The 25,718-nt window shown below is 50.4% G+C and overlaps 1 protein-coding gene across 7 annotated transcripts in view; it reads right to left on the bottom strand.

The window, feature by feature from the left end:
- The window catches only part of LOC122557603 (SH3 and multiple ankyrin repeat domains protein 2-like), a 1,564,835-nt gene that overhangs the window by 1,117,205 nt on the left and 421,912 nt on the right, over nucleotides 1–25,718 (bottom strand). For all 7 annotated transcript variants that reach the window (XM_087996234.1, XM_087996235.1, XM_087996236.1 and 4 more), the window contains one exon: nucleotides 8,798–8,864. In XM_087996234.1, coding sequence (XP_087852360.1) covers nucleotides 8,798–8,864 — 67 coding nt within the window. The remainder of the gene's footprint in view (nucleotides 1–8,797; nucleotides 8,865–25,718) is intronic.

The following is a 25,718-nucleotide window of genomic DNA, read 5'->3' as shown; positions in this document are numbered from 1 at the left end:
CTCAGATAATGGGATACCTGGCCACTATCTGGAGCAGGGGCTGGAATGACTATTGGATATTGGCTACATAGAGCCTAAATATGACTATGCTCAAAAAGCCATGTTTAGTTGTGGTCGAGCTGGTTTCTGTGGACATGGACAGATCAGAGCCAGCAAGCTGTCAGTATAGTACATCATACCTTCCCCTCTCTGTCACTCTTTACTATTTTCCTCCTTGTTCCTGTATTTCCTTTCCTCAGAGAACTCTGAAATGATATTTACAGCAGAACTCGCATTTAAGGAGTCTGGTCACCTGCAATACCCCGAACAGTGAAGAGCAGTCTCCGGTTCCCAAAGCTAAATGTTTCAGAAATGGATCTTTCTAAATGGACAATGCTGCCAAACCTTTCAGAGGAATGGATTTGGCTCATTCAGTGTCGCTTTGCACTTTGTTACCCTGAGGAAAGGGAATGTAGAAGTCATTTGTTGGGCGTTTGTTTCTTTGTTTTGGTGCCATATTGTTGTAGGACAAGGAGCTGAATTTCTCAAAGCTTCGATATGTATTAGGAAGCATTGTTTTGTCAAAATTTCAGAAGAGGCCTCTCATTGGTTGTCTTTATGTCTCTCTCATTCAGATTACAAATGGGTGCACATTCTTGACAAGGAAACAGTGCATCAAATGAATTCCTAAAATTTAAGCTTTTGTAAAAGGGTGGGTTCTTTTTTACATATATATAATATTATATATATTACTAACAGTAAATAGTGTTAGCTGCTTATATATGAAGATGATATGCAATTTGAGCTGTATTGAATGTAGCCAGTTGTACATAACATTGTGTGTTGATTGTACAGTAACTTATTTGAACCTTTTCATGGGATTTTTGTTTTCTTTTCCCAAATGTTCTTGAGCGAATGGAGCGCTATATTGCACTAACTGTGAAAAGCTTGTGTTTGTGCAGCGATTTCTGTGCCCCAGTCCCAGCCCCTCTTTGAACCAATGCTGCTCCCGTCATTTCAAGTAAAATGCATTTTATTTCCAGTTCATTAACATTGCTACTCTGCTTCTTTCAAAGATTCCCCCTTTTTTAAAAGTGTAATGGCCCTGCTCCAATTTTAATTTGTGACTTGAAAGTCAATTTTGAATTCAAAATGATTTAATAATCAGTTGTTCTGGTTTGTCTCTCCCCGTCCCCTGCTTTCCCAGGTAGTGTCTGGAGCAGTTCTTAGCCCAAGTAGTTGTTAAATATCTTTGTTTTTGTATATATTCCATATCCTTCTTTGTATTTTACCCATTTGCAAGACAAGCTTCAGATTAATTAAAAATGTTTCCTCCTCTTTCCATTACCCTCAAAAAGAAAATCTACACTAAATAATAGCACATTTTGCAGTAAATAGGGTCAAAGAAAGTGTATTAGACCCAATCATGAAACACAGCAGCTACAAGGGACTAATTGTCATCCAATCTGAAATTGGTGTCGGGTGGAATGGGAAAGGGAATAAGTTCATCGCAAGTCTGTATCACTGTGACACAAGAAGGCAATGCCAATTCAACCTTCCCAAGAGAGCCTTAGACTCGGTCTGCAATCAGTACAAATGCTGAATGGTTTTGAATGTTATTGTTAACAAGTATGAAGTAAACAAGACAAACTTTTTCCAAGCTGTATAATTTCACTTCAGGCCTTTTTATCCTTTTGGTCAAGAGTATGTTCCTGGAAAAACACAGCAGGTCAGGCAGCATCCGAGGAGCAGGAGAATCAACATTTCAGGCATAAGCCCTTCATCAGGAATGAGGCAGGGAGCCTTGGGGGTGAAGAGATAAATGGGAGGGGTTGAGGCTGGGGGAAGGTAGCTGAGAATGCAATAGGTGGATGGGGGTGGGGGTGGGGATGGAGGTGATAGGTCAGCGAGGAGGGTGGAGCTGATAGGTGGGAAGGAAGATTGACAGGTTGGACAGGTCATGGGATGGTACTGAGCTGGGGGAAGGGTAAATGGGGAAACTGGTGAAGTTCACATTGATGCCCTGGGGTTGAAGTGTTCCGAGGCAGAAGATGAGGCGTTGTTCCTCCAGCCGTCGGTTGGTGAGTGAGTAGCAATGGAGGAGGCCCAGGACCTGCACGTCCTCGGCAGAGTGGGAGGGGGAGTTGAAATGTTGGGCTACAGGGTGGTGGGGTTGATTGGTGCGGGTGTCCCGGAGATGTTCCCTAAAGCGCTCTGCTAGGAGGCATCCAGTCTCCTCAATGTAGAGGAGACCACATCGGGAGCAACGGATACAATAAATGATATTGGTGGATGTGCAGGTAAAACTTTGATGGATGTGGAAGGCTCCTTTGGGACCTTGGATGGAGGTGAGGGAGGAGGTGTGGGCGCAGGTTTTGCAATTCCTGCGGTGGCAGGGGAAGGTGCCAGGATGGGAAGGTGGGATGTTGGGGGGGCGTGGGCCTGACCAGGTAATCACGGAGGGAACGGTCTTTGCGGAAGGCAGAAAGGGGTGGGGAGGGGAATATATCTCTGGTGGTGGGGACCGTTTGTAAATGGCGGAAATGACAGAGGGTCCATGATGTCTCAAATTGTATCTTTGGGGTCTTGAAGGGAAAAGGTGACCAACCTCAAGTCGTGGTCCATGTAGGTACCAACAACATAGGTAGAAAGAGGGATAGGGATGTAAGGCAGGATTTCAGGGGGCTAGGGTGGAAGCTGAGAGCTAGAACAAACAGAGTTATTATCTCTGGTTTGTTACCTGTGCCACGTGATAGTGCAGCAAGGAACAGGGAGAGATATCAGCTGAACACGTGGCTGCAAGGATGGTGCAGGAGGGAGGGTTTCAGGTACTTGGATAATTGGGGCTCATTCTGGGGAAGGTGGGACATGTACAAACAGGACAGTCTTCACTTGAACCAGAGGGGTACTAATATCCTGGGTGGGAAATTTGCTGGTGCTATTCGGGTGGGTGTAGACTTGCTCAGCACGGGGATGGGAACCTGAGGTGTAGTTGCAGTGCACAGGAGGATGAGAGTAGGGAGGACAGGGACAGGATTTCACAGTCACAGGAGTGTGCTGGCAGACAGCAAAGTGGTTTGATGTGTGTTTATGTCAACGCCAGAAGTATCCGAAGTAACGTAGGTGAGCTTGAAGCATGGATAGGTCCCTGGGACTTCAATGTTGCGGCCATTTTGGAGACATGGATAGAGTAGGGTGAGGGATGGATGTTGCAGGTTCCAGGGTTTAGATCTTGCATCAAGATCAGGGAAAATGGTAAAAGATTGGCCTTGTTAGTCAAGGATAGTATAACGGTGGCTGAAAGAACTTTTGACAAGCACCCGTCTACTGAGGTAGTGTGGGCTGAGGTCAGGAACAGGAGAGGAGAGGTCGCACTGCTGGGAGTTTTTTATAGGCGTCCGCAGAGTTTCAGGGAGGTGGAAGAGGGGATTGGCGAAATTATTCTGGGTAGGAGTGAAAGGAACAGGGTGGTCATTATGGGAGACTTTAACTTCCCCAACATTGCCTGGAAATGCTATAACTCTAGTATGTCAGATGGACGAGTTTTTGTCCAATGTGTACAGGAGGGTTTCCTGACACAGTATGTCGAAGGGTGACAAGAGGGGAGGCCACACTGGATCTGGTGCTTAGTCAGGTGTTTGATTTAGTTGTAGGTGAGCACTTTGGAGAGGGTGACCATAATTCAGTTACGTTTAGTTTAGCGATGGAAAGGGATCGGTACATGCCACAGGTCAAGAGTTATCAATGGGGCAAGGGCAATTATAATGCGATTAGGCAAGAATTAGGATGCAGAGAATGGGGTAGCAAAATGCAGGGGATGCAGACAATTGAAATGTGGAGCTGGTTTAAGGAACAGATATTGCGTGTCCTTGATAGGTATGTCCCTGTCAGGGGAGGAAGTGATAAGGTAAGGGAACCGTGGTTTACTACAGAAATTGCATCTCTTGTTACGAAGAAGAAGAAGGAGGCTTGTGTGTTGATGAGGCAAGATGGTTCAGATGAGGCGATGGAGAGTTACAGATCAGCGAGGAAGGATTTAAAGAGAGAGTTAAGAAGAGCAAAGAGAGGACACGAGCAGTCTTCAGCAAACAGAATAAAGGAGAACCCTAAAGCTTTCTATAGGTATGTGAGGAATAAAAGGATGACTAGGGTAGGAATAGGGCCAATCAAAGACAGAAGTGGGAAGTTATGTGTGGGCCCTGTGGAGATCAGAGAGGCGCTAAATGAATATTTCTCATCAGTGTTTACTCAGGAAAAGGAGAATATTGTCGAGGAGAAAAATGAGATACGAGATATTAGACTAGAAAGGATCTTAGACTAGAAAGGATGGAGGTTAGATATACACAGGTGTTATTAATTCTAGAAGGAGTCTCTAGGCCAGATGGGATTTATCCGAGGATTCTCTGGGAAGCTCAGGAAGAGGTGTTGTAGCCTTTGGCTTTGATCTTTGAGTCGTCATTGTCTACAGGTTTGGTACCAGAGGACTGAAGGATTGCAAATATTGTGCCCTTGTTCAAGAAGGGCAGTAGAGATACCCAGGTAATTATAGACCAGAGAGCCCTATGTCTGTTGGAAGAAAGGTTTTGGACAGGATTATGAGAGATAGGATTTATAATCATCTCGCAAGCAACAATTTGATTGGAGATAGTCAACATGGTTTCGTCAAGGGCATGTCATGTCTCACAAACCTCATTGAGTTTTTTGAGAAGGTGACCAAGCATGTAGATGAGGGTAGGACAGTTAACATGGTATACATGGACTTTAATAAAGCTTTTGATAAGGTTCCACATGGTAGGCTGTTGGAGAAAATGCAGAGACATGGGATTGAGGGTGATTTAGCAGTTTGGATTAGAAACTGGCTTTCTGTAAGAAGGCAGCGAGTGGTGGTTGATGGAAAATATTCAGCCTGGAGTCCGATTACTAGTGGTGTGCCACAAGGATCTGTTTTGGGACCACTGCTGTTTGTCGTGGTTAGGAAGGTGCTGTCTGAGGATCTTTGGTGAATTTCTGCAGTGCATCTTGTAGATAGTACACACTGCTGCTACTGAGTGTCAGTGGTGGAGGGAGTGGGTGTTTGTGGATGTGGTGCCAATCAGGCAGGGGCTGCTTTGTCCTGGATGGTGTCGAGCTTCTTGAATGTTGTTGGAGTTGCCCCCACCCAGTCAAGTGGGGAGTATTCCATCACACTCCTGACTTGTGCGTTGTAGATGGTGGGCACAGTTTGGGGAGTCAGGAGGTGTGTTACTCGCTGCAGGATTCCTCATTGTGGCCTGCTCTTATTATTGCTGTGTTTCTCAGGTTAGTCCAGCTCAGGCCTGGTCAACTGTAACCGAGGGAAGGTGATAGTGGGGAATTCAGTGATGAAAATGCCATTGAACATCAAGGGGCAATTGTTAGATTCTCACTTGTTAGCCTGGCATTTGTGTGGCACCAACTTTACTTGCCACTTGTCAGCCCAAGCCTGGATACTGTCCATGTTGCATTTGACCATGGACTGTTCCTCTGTCTGAGAAGTCACGAATGGTGCTGACCAATATGATGTCATCCAAGTCAAACTGAAATGGCATCTGAAATCCTCTTATTGTAAACAATAACCTCATCAACATAATCAACAGATCAAAGTAATGTGAGTCAATAATCAGCAGCTATTCAACTTCCTGCTGCTGGGTTCAATGGTTGATCACAACTGCCCATCTAACAATCATCATCCCTCTTTCAACACAAACAAAATCCACACCAAACAGAAGAGCAGAAAAATAGAGAATAACATTTACATCATACAACAAATCAGTTACTTTCAGTCGTTTGGTTCTGAGAACAGAATCAAGAGTTGGAACATACCGGGAAAAAGTTTAATAGTTTTTGTTCAGTGATTTTGTCTGTTGTGACTGAATAATTACAGTGCCTGAAATGGCCTGGATTTTAGGTATGTTTTCCACCCAGAATTTGCTCCATCTGGGCAGTATCACCTGAAATAGCTTAAAAGATTCTGGAACTTCACATGAAAATGAATTACACCCAAAGCCACTTGTGCACAAGTTTCTAAGATACAGCAAGTTATTTGAAAAGTCAATTTCCAAGAACAGGTTCTCCCCCAAACCCTGTCACCGTGGCCAGGTCACACAGTGCATTTCCACTTACAGAGCTTCTTATGTTGTCCGGAATTTCAGGCAAATATACATCTTGACACTGTTAATGACCGACCTAGAGCTCGAGTGACGAGGTCTCCACTGAAGTCTCATTCAGATCTGCTTCTCTTGATAATGCCGTAATTATTTTAAATTCAAATTAAATGGATTCAAATGCAATCAACTGATTTACATAAAATTGTGACCTGTTGTCAAGCTGCATCAAATACTTGAAAACATCTGAGTTTAAATTAATTTAACTCAGACATCTTGAGGCCCATTGAACAGGTTCAAGTCAATAACAAAGTATGTAGCAGAGATTTAGAAATACAAAATATAACCAAGCAGAGTCAGCATGGCTTCATGAAGGAGAAATCAAGCTGGACAAAATTATCAGAATTCTTTGAGGGTGGAGAAAGCAAGGTCGATAAAGGGGAAGTAGTGGATGCAAAATATTTGAATTTACAAAAAGCATTTGATCAGGTACCGCACATAAACCTCCTTAATAAGGTAAGAGTGTCTGGTGTTGGAAATATAAACCAGCATGGATAGAGGTTTGGCTAACAAATAGAAGACGGGGAGATGAAAGACAGCAAATGACAAATAATGTGGGAAGATGTGAAGTTCTTTGGTTTGGAGGGGAGAACAAAAAAATACAAAATATTATTTAAGTGAAGAAAAACTCCAGAAAGCTGCAACACAAAGTGACTTGGGGTAATAGTGCATGAAACACAGAAAGCTAGCACACAGGGAATCAGGGAAGTTAATGAAATGCTTTTTTAGATTAGATTCCCTACAATGTGGAAACAGGCCCTTCGGCCCAACAAGTCCACACCGACCCTCCGAAGAGGAGCAACCCACTCAAACACCTTCCCCTACATTTACCCCTGACTAATGCACATAACACTACAGGCAATTTAGCATGGCCAGTTCACCTGACCTGTACATCTTTGGACCATGGGAGGAAACCGGAGCACCCGGAGGAAACCGGAGCACCCGGAGGAAACCAATGCAGACAGGGGGAGAATGTGCAAACTCCACACAGTCGCCCGAGGCTGGAATCGGGTCCCTGGTGTTGTGAGGCACCATGCCGCCCATTATCCACCGTGCCGCCCATAATGAAATGTTGACCCTTATTTCAAAGGGGTTGGAGTATAACAGTGGGGAAGTCTTACTGTAACTGTACAAGGGGCTGGTAAGACCACATCTGGACTGGAAAATGGACATGAGGAATGTCAAGACAGCCAATATCCTATTGAATGGTGGAGCAGGCTTGAAGGGCCAAATGGCCTCATTCTGTTCCTATTTCTTAGGTTTTATGGTCAGAAAGTTGGGATAAAGGAGGCGTTTTTCAGATGGCAACTTGTGTGGTGGTGTGCCATGGGGGTCAACGCTGGGGTGACAGTTGTTCACAACATATGACTTGGAGGGAGGTGAATGTACTATCACCAAGTTTATGGATGATGCAGGAATAAGGGGGTGGGGGGATGGCAAGTATGACGATGACAGAAAGAGTCTGTGGAGGGATATCAACAGGTTAAGAAAGTGGGGAAAGAACTTGGTCAGTAGAATATATTATGGAAACATGTGAAATTATGCACTTTGTCAGGTAGAACAGAAGACCTGAATATTATTTAAATAGAGAAAGGGTGCGGAAATCTACAGAGCAGAGGGATTTGGGAATTCTCGTGTATGAATCACAAAAAGTCAGCATCCAAGTTCAGCAGGTCATTGGGAAGGCAAATGAAATGTTGACCTTTATTTAAAAGGGAATGGTATGTAAAAGTGGGGAGGTTTTACTAAAACTATGCAAGGCACCTTCCAGCTGGAATACTGTGAACAGTTTTGGGATCTTTATCGAAGGAAATATACACCAGCAGTGGAGGCATTACAGAGAAGGTTCAGTCAGCTGATCCAAGGAATGGAGGGACTGTCTTATGAGGAGAAGTTGAGTAGATTGGGCATGTACTCATTGGAGTTTAGAAGCATGAGAGATGACCTTATTGAAACGTACAATATTCATAGAGGACTTGACAGGGTAGATGTGTACAGGGTGTTTCCCCTTGTGGGAGAGTTTAGCACCAGGGGGCATCATCTCAGGAGAAGGGGTCGCCCATTTAGTTCAGAGATGAGGAGGAATTTCTTCTCTCAGAGGGGAGTGAATCTGTGGAATCCTTTACCACGGAGGACTGTCGAAGCTGGGTAATTAAGTAGGCTGGGTAATTCAAAGGCTGAGACAAACAGATTTTTAATCAAGGGGAAAAGGCAGGAAAGTGGCGTTAAGGATTTTCCGATCAGCCATGACCTCATTGAATGGGGGAGCCGTCTCAACAAGCCAAATGGTCTACTTCTGCTCCGACACCTTACGGTCTACTTTTGATGACACTGCTCAGTTGTGGGATCTTTTACATTTGGGTTAACCTGGGTATCACTTCACCCCAGCAAATCCCACCCACCACAATGTTGAGCATGTTCTGGGCACAATTTCTGGGTTACAGCCCACTGCAGGTCCAAGGAAGTCCATCCTTACTCCATCTGGAACTCTAAGCTGCAACTTTGTCCAGGAGCTAATCCACAGACGTAATGGACAATCCCTTATTTTAAAATAAATTGTCACTCTAAAGTTACAAATGAAAGGTACAAGTGTCTGCATCATGACTGGCTTGTGCCTTATTTGATGTTTGACTCACCAACATCTGTTTCTTTGTGGTTCTTGATAAATTCAGCCAATTCAAAGTTGCCCGCTATTATAGCCACCTGTGAAAACAGAGTTGTATAAAAATCCTAAACGACAGACCAACAGGCAGTATGAAGCTGGTTAAGCACTTCCTTCACACCTACAGCAGAGGGGTTATTAAACATTTTATTCAACAGCTTTAGAAAGCATAACTTGGGATAAACTAGCATTTTTAATCAAACTTCAATTTTTTTTTGTATTTAAACCATAGATTGAAATAAGTCATTGTACTGCATATTCTGGATTAGTGGTGCTGGAAGAGCACAGCAGTTCGGGCAGCACCCAGGGAGCATGCATTTTACTGCATAGCAGATGCATTATAATCACAATCAAAAGAAAGACTGCAGATTTTTAACTTAACTCATTTTTGGTATTAATAATTCTTTTCGTATCAAAAATGAACAGGTATTAAAACTGACACAACACTTCTGTTAACCAATGTTGCCAACCAGTACACTAAATATTGCTTCAATGTAAAGGACTACTCCATTACTATTTGTAATAACATTGCTCAGCAATTCTCTGACCTGGTCAGATAAACTACACCCTTCATCATTCACTGAGTGACACCAATTCATTTTGCATAATTGAGATAAGCTGAAACAGATGCTGAACATGAATCACTGCTTGTCTGGCAGCATCTGTAAGGAGAGAAAAGAGCTGACGTTTCAAGTCTAACTGACCCTTTGTCAAAGCTTTGTCAGCTTTGACAAAGGGTCAGTTAGACTCGAAACGTCAACTCTTTTCCCTCCTTACAGATGCTGCCAAACCTGCTGAGACTTTCCAGCGTTTTCTCTTTTAGTTTCAGATTCCAGCATCAGCAGTAATTTACTTTAAGAATCACTGCTTGATGGGGCTGCTGTTACCAGAAAAAGCATCTGGTGAAGGGTATGGTGAATCTGCTGAAGACAGCAATGGACAATGTTGGGCATGCAGCAAGGGGTAAAAACTTTAACTGCTTTACTTTCAGTGTCAAGCCTTGGCTGAATGGTAATAATTTTACTTAGCAGTCATAAATTTGAGAGTTCAAGTCCTGCTGCAGAAATACAGAGACCAAACTTTGTGGATAACATCCCAGTGCAGTATGTTCAGATTAAAAATTTTTATAAATGACCTGGAGATGGGCGTAGAAGGATGGGTTAGTAAATTTGCGAACGACACTAAGGTAGGCAGAGTTGTGGATAGTGCCAAAGGATGTTGTGGGTTACAGAGGGACATAGATAAGATGCAGAGCTGGGCTGAGAAGCAGCAAATGGAACTTAATGCAGAAAAGTGTGAGGTAGTTCACTTCAAAAGAAGTAACAGGAATGCAGAGTACTGGGCTAATGGTAAACATCTTGGCAGTGTAGATGAACAGAGAGATCTCGGTGTCCAGGCACATAAATCTCTGAAACTTGCTACACAGGTTGATAAGGTTGTTAAGAAGGCATATGATGTGTTGGCATTTATTGGGAGGGAGATTGAGTTTTGGAGCCACGAGGTCATGCTTCAGCTGTACAAGACACTGGTGTGGCCGCACCTGGAGTATTGTGTACAGTTCTGGTCGCCACATTATAGGAAGGATGTGGAAGCTTTGGAAAGGGTTCAGAGGAGATTTACCAGGATGTTGCCTGGTATGGAAGGAAGGTTGTACGAGGAAAGGCTGAGGTCTCTGAGGCTGTTTTAGAACATAGAACATAGAAGAATACAGCGCAGTACAGGCCCTTCGGCCCTCGATGTTGCGCCAATCCAAGCCCAACTAACCTACACTAGCCCACTATCCTCCATATGCCTATCCAATGCCCGCTTAAATGCCCATAATGAGGGAGAGTCCACCACTGCTACTGGCAGGGCATTCCATGAACTCACGACTCGCTGAGTAAAGAACCTACCCCTAACATCTGTCTTATACCTACCCCCCCTTAATTTAAAGCTATGCCCCCTTGTAATAGCTGACTCCATACGTGGAAAAAGGTTCTCATGGTCAACCCTATCTAAACCCCTAATCATCTTGTACACCTCTATCAAGTTACCCCTAAACCTTCTTTTCTCCAATGAAAACAGCCCCAAGTGCCTCAGCCTTTACTCATACGATCTTCCTACCATACCAGGCAACATCCTGGTAAACCTCCTCTGCACCCGTTCCAGTGCCTCCACATCCTTCCTATAGTATGGCGACCAAAACTGCACACAATATTCCAGATGCGGCCGCACCAGAGTCTTATACAACTGCAACATGACCTCAGTACTCCGGAACTCAATTCCTCTACCAATAAAAGCCAGTACGCCATATGCCTTCTTCACCGCACTATTTACCTGGGTGGCAACTTTCAAAGATCTGTGCACAACATGCCCACAAACAATAATCCCAATAGCTACTAATTAAGGGATCAATAGTGGCCAATACGGGTAGATATCCTCTTTTTCTCTTCAACCAGAGAACTCATTGGAGAGAAGAAGGTTGAGAGGTGACATAATCGAGACATATAAGATAATCAGAGGGTTAGATAGAGTGGATAGTGAGATCCTTTTTCCGCAGATGGTGATGGCTAGCACGAGAGGACATAGCTTAAAATTGAGGGGTAATAGATTTCGGACAGATGTCAGGGGTAGTTTCTTTACTCAGAAAGTAGTAGGGGTGTGGAACAGCCTGCCTGTAACAGTAGTAAACTCGCTGACGTTAAGGGGATTTAAATGGGCATCGGACATACATATGGGTAAAGGAACGGTGTAGGTGAGATGGGCATCAGATTAATTTCACAGGTCAGCACAACATCAAGGGCTGAAGGGCCTGTACTGCACTGCAATGTTCTATATTCTATGTTAAAAATTAAATTGACACCTGCCCTCTCAGGTTAATGTGAAAACATTCACAGCTCTGGTTGAAGAGAAAAAGAGGATATCTACCCGTATTGGCCACTATTGATCCCTTAATCAGTACCTATTGGGATTGTTGTGTGGGGGCATGTTGTGCACATTGGCTGCTGTATTTCATGTACAAATATGGGTATTACATTTCAACATCACTCCATTAGTTATAAAGTACTCTGGTACATCCTAAGGTCACAAAAGGTATATAAAAGTATTTTCTTAAACATGGAGAATTGTAACTCAGTCACTCTTGTCAGTAATGTTGTCAAAACTTTCTATCTGCTGCTCTTGAAATGTCACATCATACTCATTTAAAATGTCAAATAGATATCAGCTACACACCTTTTAATAACTCATGGGATTACTGGTGGGCCATCATTTATTGCCCTTGGCAATGTGGTGGAGGCTGCTTTGAAGGAGATTGTTGGAAATAAGCCAGAAGAAGACTGGAAATGATAGTGGGTGTATGTGGCAGTGTGGAGAGGAAGTTTATTGTCTGGGGAGACAGTGAATGACCATGTGGTGATGGTGGAGCTGATGAACATAGAGACAGTGAATGAGTATGGACAGGGGTAAAGTTACATACAGGAAATTAGATAATTTCAGCAGATGGTAATTTTAAGCAAGGAGTACATAGATTTCCAAAACAGGAAAATTTCCCCAGGTGAGGGGAGTACAGGAAATTTCCAGGAAAAGGGAGTTGAATCTCAGCAGAAGCAGGTGAATTTCCTTGGGAGGATGAATTTCTGTACTAGACATTAATTCCCACAGTAGTGGGAACTAGAGAGGTTCATTTCCCATTTCACATGTGAGCCATGATCAGTGCCAATCATACACATTTTCAAGTATTTACATTTAAAATGACTGAAGCCTGTAAATCATATAATTTGACATCACATTAAAAGCTCCACAAATCTCTCGGATGTCCATGTCACTATGATCAGTGTTTTAACCTTGTTCTGTCATGCTACTCAATTATCGACTACAATCAGAGGAGATGACGACAGAATGTGCTATCACTGATGCAATGTTGCTGACAGCTTGAATATTGCCAGACTACCTCCTGCTCCTCCAGCAATGACTGCACCCATTAGTTGCTGAATAACATGCAGATTATAGGAGTCTTAGCATTTTGATTACTGTAGCTCCCATCCCTGAATAGATAACTTTAATCCTTGGGATTATCTGCAAACATTGATAAATTCCAGCAGCCGTGTCTTAATGCAGCCAGGGACCATGTCCAAATGCTGACACACAATGTGGATCTTGTGCAAATATCAACATCCTGGCAAATATTGGCACCACATGAATCTCCTGTGAATACTGTCACACACCCAAAGACAAATGCAAATACTTATACAATTCGAGGAATCCCTGTAGATATTCAGTCAAAGGAGACAGCCGAAGGATATCCAGGAATTTAAGATTAATATCCAAGACACTGCCAGCCTGAATCTTGGAAGCACACTAGCTTTTGTAGCGATGCTCCCTCATCAGGTGATTGTGGAGGGCTCGATTGTAACACAGAATTTATAGCAAAGATTTTGCAGTGTGATGTAACTGAAATTATACATTGAAAAATTGATTGTCTGTTAGAACAGATAGAAAGAACAGATAGATCAGATGAAAGGCTTTACAGACAATCAATTTTTCAATGTATAATTTCAGTTACATCACACTGCAAAATTTTTGCTATAAATTCTGTGTTACGATTGAGCCCTCCACTATCACCTGATGAAGGAGCGTCGCTCCGAAAGCTAGTGCTTCCAATTAAACCTTTTGGACTATAACCTGGCGTAGTGTCATTTTTAACTTTGTACACCCCAGTCCAACACCGGCATCTCCAAATCAAGCCTGAATCTTGGTTGCGATGCTCTGGAGACATAGCCTAGTGAGTATTTTAACAACCCCACCTCAGTAACTACCTAGCCCACACTTGTCTCTTGCATCCAGGTTCTGCCCCACCTCACCATACATCCTTCCCAGGACAATTCGCCACTCAGTGGCTATCCCAGCATTCACCAATATCCTGCATACCTATGCCACGTTGAAAAGCCCACTCTGCTCCGTGACAATCACAGTCAGCATAGAGCTGCCCTGCTCTACTCCTGATGTCTTCCTGAGACGTGGCAGACAGGGGAATATTGATGCCCCATGGAGCTCCTGCCGGACAGGGTGGTGCAGAGATGGGACTTCCTTTTCCTCAGGACCAGGAGAGAAGGCCATGACACGAGCTGGGCAGAAAGGTGGCAGATGGAATTCAATGTAGCTAAGTGCGAGGTGATTCACTTTGGGAAGAATAACAAAAAGATGGGGTACTGGGCTAATGGTCGGATACTTGGTAGTGTGGATGAGCAGAGGGATCTTGGTGTCCATGTACACAGATCTCTGAAAGTTGCCACCCAGGTAAATAGTGCTGTGAGGAAGGCATATGGCGTACTGGCTTTTATTGGTAGAGGAATTGAGTTCCGGAGTCCTGAGGTCATGATGCAGTTGTATAAGACTCTGGTACGGCCGCATCTGGAATATTGTGTGCAGTTTTGGTCGCCATACTATAGGAAGGATGTGGAGGCATTGGAACGGGTGCAGAGGAGGTTTACCAGGATGTTGCCTGGTATGGAAGGAAAATCGTATGAGGAAAGACTGAGGCACTTGGGGCTGTTTTCACTAGAGAAAAGAAGGTTTAGGGGTGACTTGATTGAGGTGTACAAGATGATTAGGGGGTTAGATAGGGTCGATAGTATGAACCTTTTCCAGCGTATTGAGTCGGGTATTACAAGGGGGCATAGCTTTAAATTAAGGGGGGGTAGATATAGGACTGATGTTAGGGGTAGGTTCTTCACTCAGCGAGTTGTTAATTCATGGAATGCCCTGCCAGTAACAGTGGTGGACTCTCCCTCTTTATGGGCATTTAAGAGGGCATTGGATAGGTATATGGAGGATAGTGGGTTAGTGTAGTTTAGGTGGGCTTGGATCGGCGCAACATCGAGGGCCCAAGGGCCTGTACTGCGCTGTATTCTTCTATGTTCTATGTTCTATGAGACCATGCCAGTCTGGTCTGTGGTTCTCACCCAGGTGAGTGCAGTCTCAGCATCTGAAAGGATACCCAATCCTGTAGGTAAACGGTCGATGACCTTTTCCTCTCCATCAGGGTTAAGTGTCACTATTTTCTCTCTAATACCTCACCCCCACTCTATCCCTGCTCCTGCACCGACCTCCCTCACTCACCCTCACCCATTCCACCCTACCCCTTCCCCCAACTTCACTAATCCTGTGTGCCCACTGAGCTGCCCATTCACTCTCTCGGGACACCTCCCCACCCATGCTAACTGTAACAGCTGTGCCACCTACTTTAATCTCCCATAATGTCCAACTCTCTCTCATTCCAGGAGGAAAACAGCCTATAGAATGGCCAAAAGAGTCAGGATGGATGCCCTCCTCACCCCTTGTGTTGAGAGGATCCTGACTCTGACAACCCATGAGCAGGACCTTGGACAATGGTTCTCCATCTTTACTGAACTGAGACCTGAGGACAACATGATGAACTTCCTGACTGTAAGTCTGTGCTCAATGGCACAGCAAGTCATCAGTGTGTGAGCATGGTATCTGTGACTGAGGGCGAAAAGCTCAAAATGCCCAGGCATGGGCGCTTAGATTAGATTAGATTAGATTAGATTAGATTACAGTGTGGAAACAGGCCCTTCGGCCCAACAAGTCCACACCGACCCGCCGAAGTGCAAACCACCCCTACATTTACCCCTTACCTAACACTACGGGCAATTTAGCATGGCCAATTCACCTGACCCTGCACATCTTTGGACTGTGGGAGGAAACCGGAGCACCCGGAGGAAACCCACGCAGACACGGGGAGAACGTGCAAACTCCACACAGTCAGTCGCCTGAGTCGGGAATCGAACCCGGGTCTCAGGCGCTGTGAGGCAGCAGTGCTAACCACTGTGCCACCGTACCGCCCACTGAGGCAGGGCGCTGTGAGCAACCAGGTCAGCTCAGAGTGAGTGAGTGCTCTGACAGGGAGGGGAGAGCCTGGATGGGGGCGGGGGGGGGGGGGGGGAAGGAGTTTCATTGCTGGTCAGGGATGATAGCACAGCTGTGCTAAAGGAGGACACTATGATGGGCTTGAGCAGTGAGGCATTTTGGGTGAAGCTGAGAAATAAGAATAGTGCAGTTACATTGTTGGGGCTGTATTACAGGCCTCCCAACAGTGAGCGGGAGGTAGAAGAACAAATAGGTGAACAGATTATGGAAAGATGTAGAGGCAACATTGACTGGGATACACTTAGAAATTGTGACCACAATTCTGTAAGTTTTAGAATACTCGGAGACAAAGATGAGAGTGGTCCTAAGGGAAGAGTGCTAAACTGGGCCAAGGCCAATTATATTAAAATTAGGCAGGAGCTGGGAAATGTGGATTGGATGCAGCTATTTGAAGGGAAGTCTACATTTGAGATGTGGGAGACTTTCAAAGAAAGGTTAACGGTAGTGCAGGATAGGCATGTCCCCTTGAAAACAAGGGATAGGAAAGGCAAGATTCATGAACTGTGGATGACAGGAGAAATTGTGCGACTAGCCGAGAGGAAAATGGAAGTGTACATAAGGAGCAGGCAACTAAGAACAGAACGGGCCCTGGAGGAATATCAGAAGAGTCTGACCAATCTTAAATGAGGAATCAAGCAGGCTAACAGGGGTCATGAAATAACATTAGCGATCAGAATTAAGGAGAATCCCAAAGCCTTTTATTCATACATAGGAAGCAAGCAGGTAACTAGAGAAAGGGTTGGTCCACTAAAGGATAAGGAAGGAAGGTAGTGTGTCGAACCTGAGAAAATGGGTGAGATTCTCAATGATCACTGAGGGGAGGGACATGATAAATGTGGAAATTAAAGATAGAAATTTGTTTACTCTGGATCACGTTGACATAAGGAGGGAGGATGTGTTGGGTAGGCTAAAGGATGTTAAGGTAGACAAATCCCCAGGACCGGATGGGATCTATCCCAGGGGTTGCTGAGGGAGGCAAGAGAGGAAATAGCTGGAGCCCTGATAGATACCTTTGTAGCATCCTTAAACACAGGTGAGGTGCCAGAGGACTGGAGAGTTGCTCATGTTGTCCCCCTGTGCAGAAGGATAGAAGAGATATTCCGGGTAACTACAGACCAGTGAGCCTGACGTCAGTGGTGGGAAAGTTGCTGGAGAAGGTAATGAGGGATAAAATCTATTTATATTTGGAAAGGAATGGGCTTATCACTGAGAAGTAACATGGTTTTGTGGGGGGGGAGATTGTGCCTTACCAACTTAATAGAAAGTGTTTCTAGTGTGATAAAAATTATGGATCAAGCAAAAGCTTGGGAATAGTTTAGAAACTCGTAAAGAATGCAAAAAAAAATCACAATCGAGCCAACAGATCTGAGAGAAAATTGAAGGAAAAATTGAAGAAAGTTGAAGGAAAAAATGAACAAACAGAAAGAACAATTTCTTATGTATATGTATATGTATATGTATATGTATATGTATATGTATATGTATAATTTTAACATAAGTAAAATGGTCCTAAGGCATGTCACAGCTTTTTAAGGTGGAAAATTGCATCGAACAATAGAAGGAGATCCGAGTCAGAAGATACATTGACTGGACAAGTGGCTAGGTTTTAAGGTGTGTTTGGACAGTTGAAAGCAATGCAGAGAGGTGCACGGAGGGTAACCCAGAAGGAAGAGGGCAGAAGAATGGGACTGAAAAACATGTGGCAGAGCAGACTTGATGGGCCAAAAGGCCTCATTCTGCTCTTTTATCTTTTGGAGGAGATTCCAAAGTTAGGAAATGGAAGCTCTGGAAAGATTCAAAACTAAGATGAGAATTTTAGAATCAAGACATTATTTGGGCTGCAGTCAATGTAGGTCACCACAGGGGAACAGGACCCAGTGGGGGAGGGGGGAATAGTATAGTCAGGGGCACAGACACTGTCCTCTGTGGTCAGGATCGAGAATCCCGAAGGCTGGGATATTGTGGGAATCAGAGACCTGGCTGCAAGGGGATAAAAGCTGGGAAGTAAATATCCAAGGATTTGTGTCCAATTGAAAGCCAGACGATGGGCAGAGGGAGTGGGGTTGCCTTGTTACGAAGAAATGAAATGTAATGAACAGTAAGAAGTGGTATACAGTCAGAAGGCATAGAATCTGTCTGGGTAGAGTTGAGGAACCACAAAGGAAAACCACAAACTCCTGATGGGAATTGTACACAGGCCTCTTAGCAGTGGTCAGGATGTGGGGAAGAAAATAAACCAGGAGCGAGAGAAGGCATGTAAGAAAGGCAATATTACAATAATCGTGGGGGAATCTTCAATATACAGGTGGACTGGGAAAATCAAGATGGAAACAGATTCCAAGGAAAAGAATTTGTGGAATGACTCGGCTTTTTGGAGAGGTTTGTGGTAGAGCCCAGCAGGAAACAGGCAATTCAGGATTTGGTGATGCGTGAGATAGACTTGTTTAGGGAGTTTAAGGTGGAGGAACCCTGAGGAATTCACCCTTCAGTTTGAGAGGGAGAAGCTGGAATCAGTATTAAAGGTATTGCAATTAAGTAAAGGTAACTACAAAGAGATGATGGAGGAGCTGGTCAGACTTGATTGGAAGGGGACTATGGAGCTGTAAGGCAGGGGTTTCTGGGAATAATTTGGGAGGCACGGCAGAAATTCATCCCAAGGAAGAAGAAACATACTAAGGGAAGATGAGGCAGCCATGGCTGACAGGGGACGTCAGGAACAACAAAAAGGCAAAAGAGGAAACATACAATATATGAGGATTTGTGGGAAGCTAGAGGATTGAACAGCCTTTAAAAACCAGCAGAGGGTAACAAAGGACGCAATAAAGGGGGAGGAGCAGTGAGAACGAGGACTGGGGGCCCTGCTCGGAAAGTAAATTTCACACTTAAAAGACTTACCTGAAGGGTCAGCGGCCTCTATTTTCAGCAGCAGCGGGAGTGGGGACAGTGAGGCACTGAGGGGGAGTGAGGAGAGTGAGGAGCTGAGTGGGAGTGGGGGGAGTGAGGAGCTGAGGGGGAGTGGGGAGAGTGAGGAGCTGAGGGGGAGTGGGGAGAGTGAGGAGCTGAGTGGGAGTGGGGAGAGTGAGGCGCTGAGGGGGAGTGGGGAGAGTGAGGAGCTGAGGGGGAGTGGGGAGAGTGAGGAGCTCAGTGGGAGTGGGGGGAGTGAGGCACTGAGGGGGAGTGAGGAGAGTGAGGAGCTGAGTGGGAGTGGGGGGAGTGAGGAGCTGAGGGGGAGTGGGGGGAGTGAGGAGCTGAGGGGGAGTGGGGGGAGTGAGGAGCTGAGTGGGAGTGGGGGGAGTGAGGAGCTGAGGGGGAGTGGGGGGAGTGAGGAGCTGAGGGGGAGTGGGGGGAGTGAGGCGCTGAGGGGGAGTGGGGAGAGTGAGGCACTGAGGGGGAGTGGGGGGAGTGAGGAGCTGAGGGGGAGTGGGGGGAGTGAGGAGCTGAGGGGGAGTGGGGGGAGTGAGGAGCTGAGGGGGAGTGGGGGGAGTGAGGAGCTGAGGGGGAGTGGGGGGAGTGAGGAGCTGAGGGGGAGTGGGGGGAGTGAGGCGCTGAGGGGGAGTGGGGAGAGTGAGGCACTGAGGGGGAGTGAGGAGAGTGAGGAGCTGAGGGGGAGTGAGGAGAGTGAGGAGCTGAGTGGGAGTGGGGGGAGTGAGGAGCTGAGGGGGAGTGGGGAGAGTGAGGAGCTGAGGGGGAGTGGGGAGAGTGAGGAGCTGAGGGGGAGTGGGGAGAGTGAGGAGCTGAGTGGGAGTGGGGGGAGTGAGGAGCTGAGTGGGAGTGGGGGGAGTGAGGAGCTGAGTGGGAGTGGGGGGAGTGAGGAGCTGAGGGGGAGTGGGGAGAGTGAGGCGCTGAGGGGGAGTGGGGAGAGTGAGGAGCTGAGTGGGAGTGGGGGGAGTGAGGCGCTGAGGGGGAGTGGGGAGAGTGAGGCGCTGAGGGGGAGTGGGGAGAGTGAGGAGCTGAGGGGGAGTGGGGAGAGTGAGGAGCTGAGGGGGAGTGGGGAGAGTGAGGCGCTGAGGGGGAGTGGGGAGAGTGAGGAGCTGAGTGGGAGTGGGGGGAGTGAGGCGCTGAGGGGGAGTGGGAGGAGTGAAGCGCTGAGGGGGAGTGGGGAGAGTGAGGAGCTGAGTGGGAGTGGGGAGAGTGAGGAGCTGAGGGGGAGTGGGGAGAGTGAGGAGCTGAGGGGGAGTGGGGAGAGTGAGGAGCTGAGGGGGAGTGGGGAGAGTGAGGAGCTGAGGGGGAGTGGGGAGAGTGAGGAGCTGAGTGGGAGTTGGGAGAGTGAGGAGCTGAGGGGGAGTGGGGAGAGTGAGGAGCTGAGTGGGAGTTGGGAGAGTGAGGAGCTGAGGGGGAGTGGGGAGAGTGAGGAGCTGAGTGGGAGTTGGGAGAGTGAGGAGCTGAGTGGGAGTGGGGGGAGTGAGGCGCTGAGTGGGAGTGGGGAGAGTGAGGAGCTGAGTGGGAGAGGGGAGAGTGAGGAGCTGAGTGGGAGAGGGGAGAGTGAGGAGCTGAGGGGGAGTGGGGAGAGTGAGGAGCTGAGGGGGAGTGGGGAGAGTGAGGAGCTGAGTGGGAGTGGGGGGAGTGAGGAGCTGAGTGGGAGTGGGGGGAGTGAGGAGCTGAGTGGGAGTGGGGGGAGTGAGGAGCTGAGGGGGAGTGGGGAGAGTGAGGCGCTGAGGGGGAGTGGGGAGAGTGAGGAGCTGAGTGGGAGTGGGGGGAGTGAGGCGCTGAGGGGGAGTGGGGAGAGTGAGGCGCTGAGGGGGAGTGGGGAGAGTGAGGCGCTGAGGGGGAGTGGGGAGAGTGAGGAGCTGAGGGGGAGTGGGGAGAGTGAGGAGCTGAGGGGGAGTGGGGAGAGTGAGGCGCTGAGGGGGAGTGGGGAGAGTGAGGAGCTGAGTGGGAGTGGGGGGAGTGAGGCGCTGAGGGGGAGTGGGAGGAGTGAGGCGCTGAGGGGGAGTGGGGAGAGTGAGGAGCTGAGTGGGAGTGGGGAGAGTGAGGAGCTGAGGGGGAGTGGGGAGAGTGAGGAGCTGAGGGGGAGTGGGGAGAGTGAGGAGCTGAGGGGGAGTGGGGAGAGTGAGGAGCTGAGGGGGAGTGGGGAGAGTGAGGAGCTGAGTGGGAGTTGGGAGAGTGAGGAGCTGAGGGGGAGTGGGGAGAGTGAGGAGCTGAGTGGGAGTTGGGAGAGTGAGGAGCTGAGGGGGAGTGGGGAGAGTGAGGAGCTGAGTGGGAGTTGGGAGAGTGAGGAGCTGAGTGGGAGTGGGGGGAGTGAGGCGCTGAGTGGGAGTGGGGAGAGTGAGGAGCTGAGTGGGAGAGGGGAGAGTGAGGAGCTGAGTGGGAGAGGGGAGAGCAAGGAAATGAGTGGGAGTGGGGGGAGTGAGGCACTGGGGGAAGTGAGGAGAGTGAGTGGCACGGTGGGCGGCACGGTGGCACAGTGGTTAGCACTGCTGCCTCACAGCGCCAGAGACCCGGGTTCAATTCCCGCCTCAGGCGACTGTCTGTGTGGAGTTTGCACATTCTCCCCGTGTCTGAGTGGGTTTCCTCCGGGTGCTCCGGTTTCCTCCCACAATCCAAAGATGTGCAGGTCAGGTGAATTGGCCATGCTAAATTGCCTGTAGTGTTAGGTAAGGGGTAGATGTAGGGGTATGGGTGGGTTGCGATTCGGCAGGTCGGTGTGGACTTGTTGGGCCGAAGGGCATGTTTCCACACTGTAAGTGGGGGGAGTGAGGAGTGGGAAGGCGGAGTGGGATGGGAGTGGGGGGAGTGAGGAGTGGGATGGGAGTGGGGGGAGTGAGGAGCGGGATGGGAGTGGGGGGAGTGAGGAGCGGGATGGAAGAGGGGGAATGAGGAGTGTGATGGGAGTGGGGGGAGTGAGGAGTGGGATGGAAGAGGGGGGAGTGAGGAGTTGGATGGGAGTGGGTGGAATGAGGAGTGAGATGGGAGTGGGGGGAGTGAGGAGCGGGATGGGAGTGGGGGGAGTGAGGAGCGGGGTGGGAGTGGGGGGAGTGAGGAGCGGGATGGGAGTGGGGGGAGTGAGGATCTGGTTGGGAGCCGGAGAGTGAGGATCTGGGTGGGAGTGGGGGGAGTGAAGAGCGGGTGGAGTGGGGGGAGTGAGGAGTGGGAAGGCAGAGGGGGGAAGTGAGGAGTGGGGGGAGTGAGGAGTGGGATGGAAGAGGGGGAATGAGGAGTGAGATGGGAGTGGGGGGAGTGAGGATCTGGTTGGGAGCGGGAGAGTGAGGAGCTGGGTGGGAGTGGGGGGAGTGAAGAGCGGGTGGAGTGGGGGGAGTGAGGAGTGGGAAGGCAGAGGGGGGAAGTGAGGAGTGGGATGGGAGTGGGGGGAGTGAGGAGTGGGATGGAAGAGGGGGAATGAGGAGTGAGATGGGAGTGGGGGGAGTGAGGAGCAGGATGGAAGTGGGGGGAGTGAGGAGCTGGGTGGAGTGAGGAGCGGGATGGGAGTGGGTGGAGTGAGGAGCGGGGTGGGAGTGGGGGGAGTGAGGAGCGGGATGGGAGTGGGGGGAGTAAGGAGTGGGATGGGAATGGGGGAGTGAGGAGTGGGGGGGGAGTGAGGAGTGGGATGGGAGTGGGGGGAATGAGCAGCGGGATGGGAGTGGGGGGAGTGAGGAGTGAGGAGCGGGGTGGGAGTGAGGAGCAGGATGGGAGTGGGGGGAGTGAGGAATGGGGGGAGTGAGGAGCGGGATGGGAGTGGGGGGAGTGAGGAGTGGGGGGAGTGAGGAACGGGGGGGAGCGGGGGGAGTGAGGAGCGGGATGGGAGCGGGGGGAGTGAGGAGCGGGATGGGAGCGGGGGGAGTGAGGAATGGGGGGAGTGAGGAGCGGGATGGGAGCGGGGGGAGTGAGGAGCGGGATGGGAGCGGGGGGAGTGAGGAGCGGGATGGGAGTGGGGGGAGTGAGGAATGGGGGGAGTGAGGAACGGGGGGGGAGCGGGGGGAGTGAGGAGCGGGATGGGAGCGGGGGGAGTGAGGAGCGGGATGGGAGTGGGGGGATTGAGGAGCTGGGTGGGAGTGGGGGGAGTGGGGGGAGTGAGGAGTGGGGGGGAGCGGGGGGAGTGAGGAGCGGGATGGGAGCGGGGGGTGTGAGGAGCGGGATGGGAATGGAGGGAGTGAGGGGCGGGGTGGGAATGGGGTTAGTGAGGAGCTGGGTGGGAGTGGGGGGAGTGAGTAGTGGGGGGGAGTGAGGAGTGGGGGGAGTGATGAGCGGGGAGCGGGGAGCGGGGGGCGCGGGGGGAGTGAGGAGCAGGATGGGAGTGGGTGGAGTGAGGAGCGGGATGGGAATGGGGGGAGTGAGGAGCGGGATGGGAATGGAGGGAGTGAGGGGCGGGGTGGGAGCGGGGGGAGTGAGGAGCTGGGTGGGAGTGGGGGTGTGAGGAGCAGGGGGAGTGAGGAGCAGGGGGAGTGAGGATTGGGGGGAGTGAGGATTGGGGGGAGTGAGGAGTAGGGGGAGTGAGGATTGGGGGGAGTGAGGAGCAGGATGGGAGTGGGGGGAGTGAGGAGCTGGGTGGGAGCGGGGAGTGGGATGGGAGTGGAGGGATTGAGGAGAGGGATGGGAGTGGGGGGATTGAGGAGTGGGATGGGAGTGGAGGGAGTGAGGAGTGGGATGGGAGTGAGGAGCGGGATGGGAGTGGGGGGAGTGAGGAGCGGGATGGGAGTGGGGAGAGTGAGGAGCCCGATGGGAGTGGGGAGAGTGAGGAGCCCGATGGGAGTGGGGGGAGTGAGGAGCGGGATGGGAGTGGGGTGAGTGAGGTGCGGGATGGGAGTGGGGTGAGTGAGGAGTGGGATGGGAGTGGGGGGAGTGAGGAGCGGGATGGGAGTGAGGGGATTGAGGATCTGGGTGGGAGCGGGGAGAGTGAGGAGCTGGGTGTGAGTGGGGGGAGTGAGGAGCTGGGTGGAAGTGGGGGGAGTGAGGAGCGGGATGGGAGTGAGGATTCGGAGGGAGTGAGGAGCGGGATGTGTGTGGGGGGAGTGAGAAGTGGGATGGGAGTGGGGGGAGTGAGGAGCAGGATGGAAGTGGGGGGAGTAAGGAGTGGGTGGAGTGAGGAGTGGGTGGAGTGAGGATTGGGGGGAGTGAGGTGCGGGATGGGAGTGGGGGGAGTGAGGAGCGGGATGGGAGTGGGGGGAGTGAGGAGCGGGATGGGAATGGGGGGAGTGAGGAGCGGGATGGGAGTGGGGGGAGTGAGGAGCGGGATGGGAGTGAGGGGAGTGAGGAGCGGGATGAGAGTGGGGGGAGTGAGGAGCGGGATGGGAGTGGGGGGAGTGAGGAGCGGGATGGGAGCGGGGAGTGGGATGGGAGTGGAGGGATTGAGGAGTGGGATGGGAGTGGAGGGAGTGTGGAGTGGGATGGGAGTGAGGAGCGGGATGGGAGTGGGGGGAGTGAGGAGCGGGATGGGAGCGGGGAGAGTGAGGAGCCCGATGGGAGTGGAGGGATTGAGGAGCCCGATGGGAGTGGAGGGATTGAGGAGTGGGATGGGAGTGGAGGGATTGAGGAGTGGGATGGGAGTGGAGGGATTGAGGAGCGGGATGGGAGTGGAGGGAGTGAGGAGTGGGATGGGAGTGGAGGGAGTGAGGAGCGGGATGGGAGTGGAGGGAGTGAGGAGCGGGATGGGAGTGGGGGGAGTGAGGAGCGGGATGGGAGTGGAGGGAGTGAGGAGCGGGATGGGAGTGGGGGGAGTGAGGAGCGGGATGGGAGTGGAGGGAGTGAGGAGCGGGATGGGAGTGGGGGGAGTGAGGAGCGTGATGGGAGTGGGGGGAGCGAGGAGTGGGATGGGAGTGGAGGGAGTGAGGAGTGGGATGGGAGTGGGGGGAGTGAGGAGCGGGATGGGAGTGAGGGGATTGAGGATCTGGGTGGGAGCGGGGAGAGTGAGGAGCTGGGTGCTAGTGGGGGGAGTGAGGAGCTGGGTGGGAGTGGGGGGACTGAAGAGCAGGAAGGGAGTGGGGGGAGTGAGGAGCGGGAAGGGAGTGGGGGGACTGAGGAGCGGGAAGGGAGTGGGGGGACTGAGGAGCAGGAAGGGAGTGGGGGGAGTGAGGAGCGGGAAGGGAGCGGGGGGAGTGAGGAGCTGTGTGGGAGTGGGGGGAGTGAGGAGCTGGGTGGGAGTGGGGGGAGTGAGGAGCGGGATGGGAGTGGGGGGAGTGAGGAGCGGGATGGGAGTGGGGGGAGTGAGGATCTGGTTGGGAGCGGGAGAGTGAGGAGCTGGGTGGGAGTGGGGGGAGTGAGGAGTGGGATGGGAGTGGGGGGAGTGAGGAGTGGGATGGGAGTGGGGGGAGTGAGGAGCGGGGTGGGAGTGGGGGGAGTGAGGAGCAGGATGGAAGTGGGGGGAGTGAGGAGCTGGGTGGGAGTGGGGGGAGTGAGGAGCAGGATGGGAGTGGGGGGAGTGAGGAGCTGGGGGAGTGAGGAGTGGGATGGGAGTGGGGGGAGTGAGTAGTGGGATGGGAGTGGGGGGAGTGAGGAGTGGGATGGGAGTGGGGGGAGTGAGGAGCGGGATGGGAGTGGGGGGAGTGAGGAGCGGGATGGGAGTGAGGATTCGGGGGGAGTGAGGAGCGGGATGTGTGTGGGGGGAGTGAGAAGTGGGATGGAAGTGGGTTGAGTGAGGAGTGGGTGGAGTGAGGAGTGGGGGGAGTGAGGAGTGGGGGGAGTGAGGAGTGGGGGGAGTGAGGAGTGGGGGGAGTGAGGAGCGGGATGGGAGTGAGGAGCGGGATGGGAGTGGGGGGAGTGCGGAGCGGGATGGGAGTGGGGGGAGTGCGGAGCGGGATGGGAGTGGGGGGAGTGAGGAGCAGGATTGGAGTGGGGGGAGTGAGGAGCTGGGTGGGAGTGGGGAGTGGGATGGGAATGGAGGGATTGAGGAGTGGGATGGGAGTGGGGGGATTGAGGAGTGGGATGGGAGTGGGGGGATTGAGGAGTGGGATGGGAGTGGAGGGAGTGAGGAGTGGGATGGGAGTGAGGAGCGGGATGGGAGCGGGGGGAATGAGGAGCGGGAAGGGAGTGGGGGG

This window comes from Chiloscyllium plagiosum, unplaced genomic scaffold (genome assembly GCF_037043375.1).
Source record: "Chiloscyllium plagiosum isolate Xiang-an unplaced genomic scaffold, Cpla_swu_hap1 HiC_scaffold_18, whole genome shotgun sequence".
Taxonomy (NCBI): domain Eukaryota; kingdom Metazoa; phylum Chordata; class Chondrichthyes; order Orectolobiformes; family Hemiscylliidae; genus Chiloscyllium; species Chiloscyllium plagiosum.
Note: the sequence above shows the minus strand (reverse complement) of the source record. Positions and strands in the feature narration are given on the sequence as shown.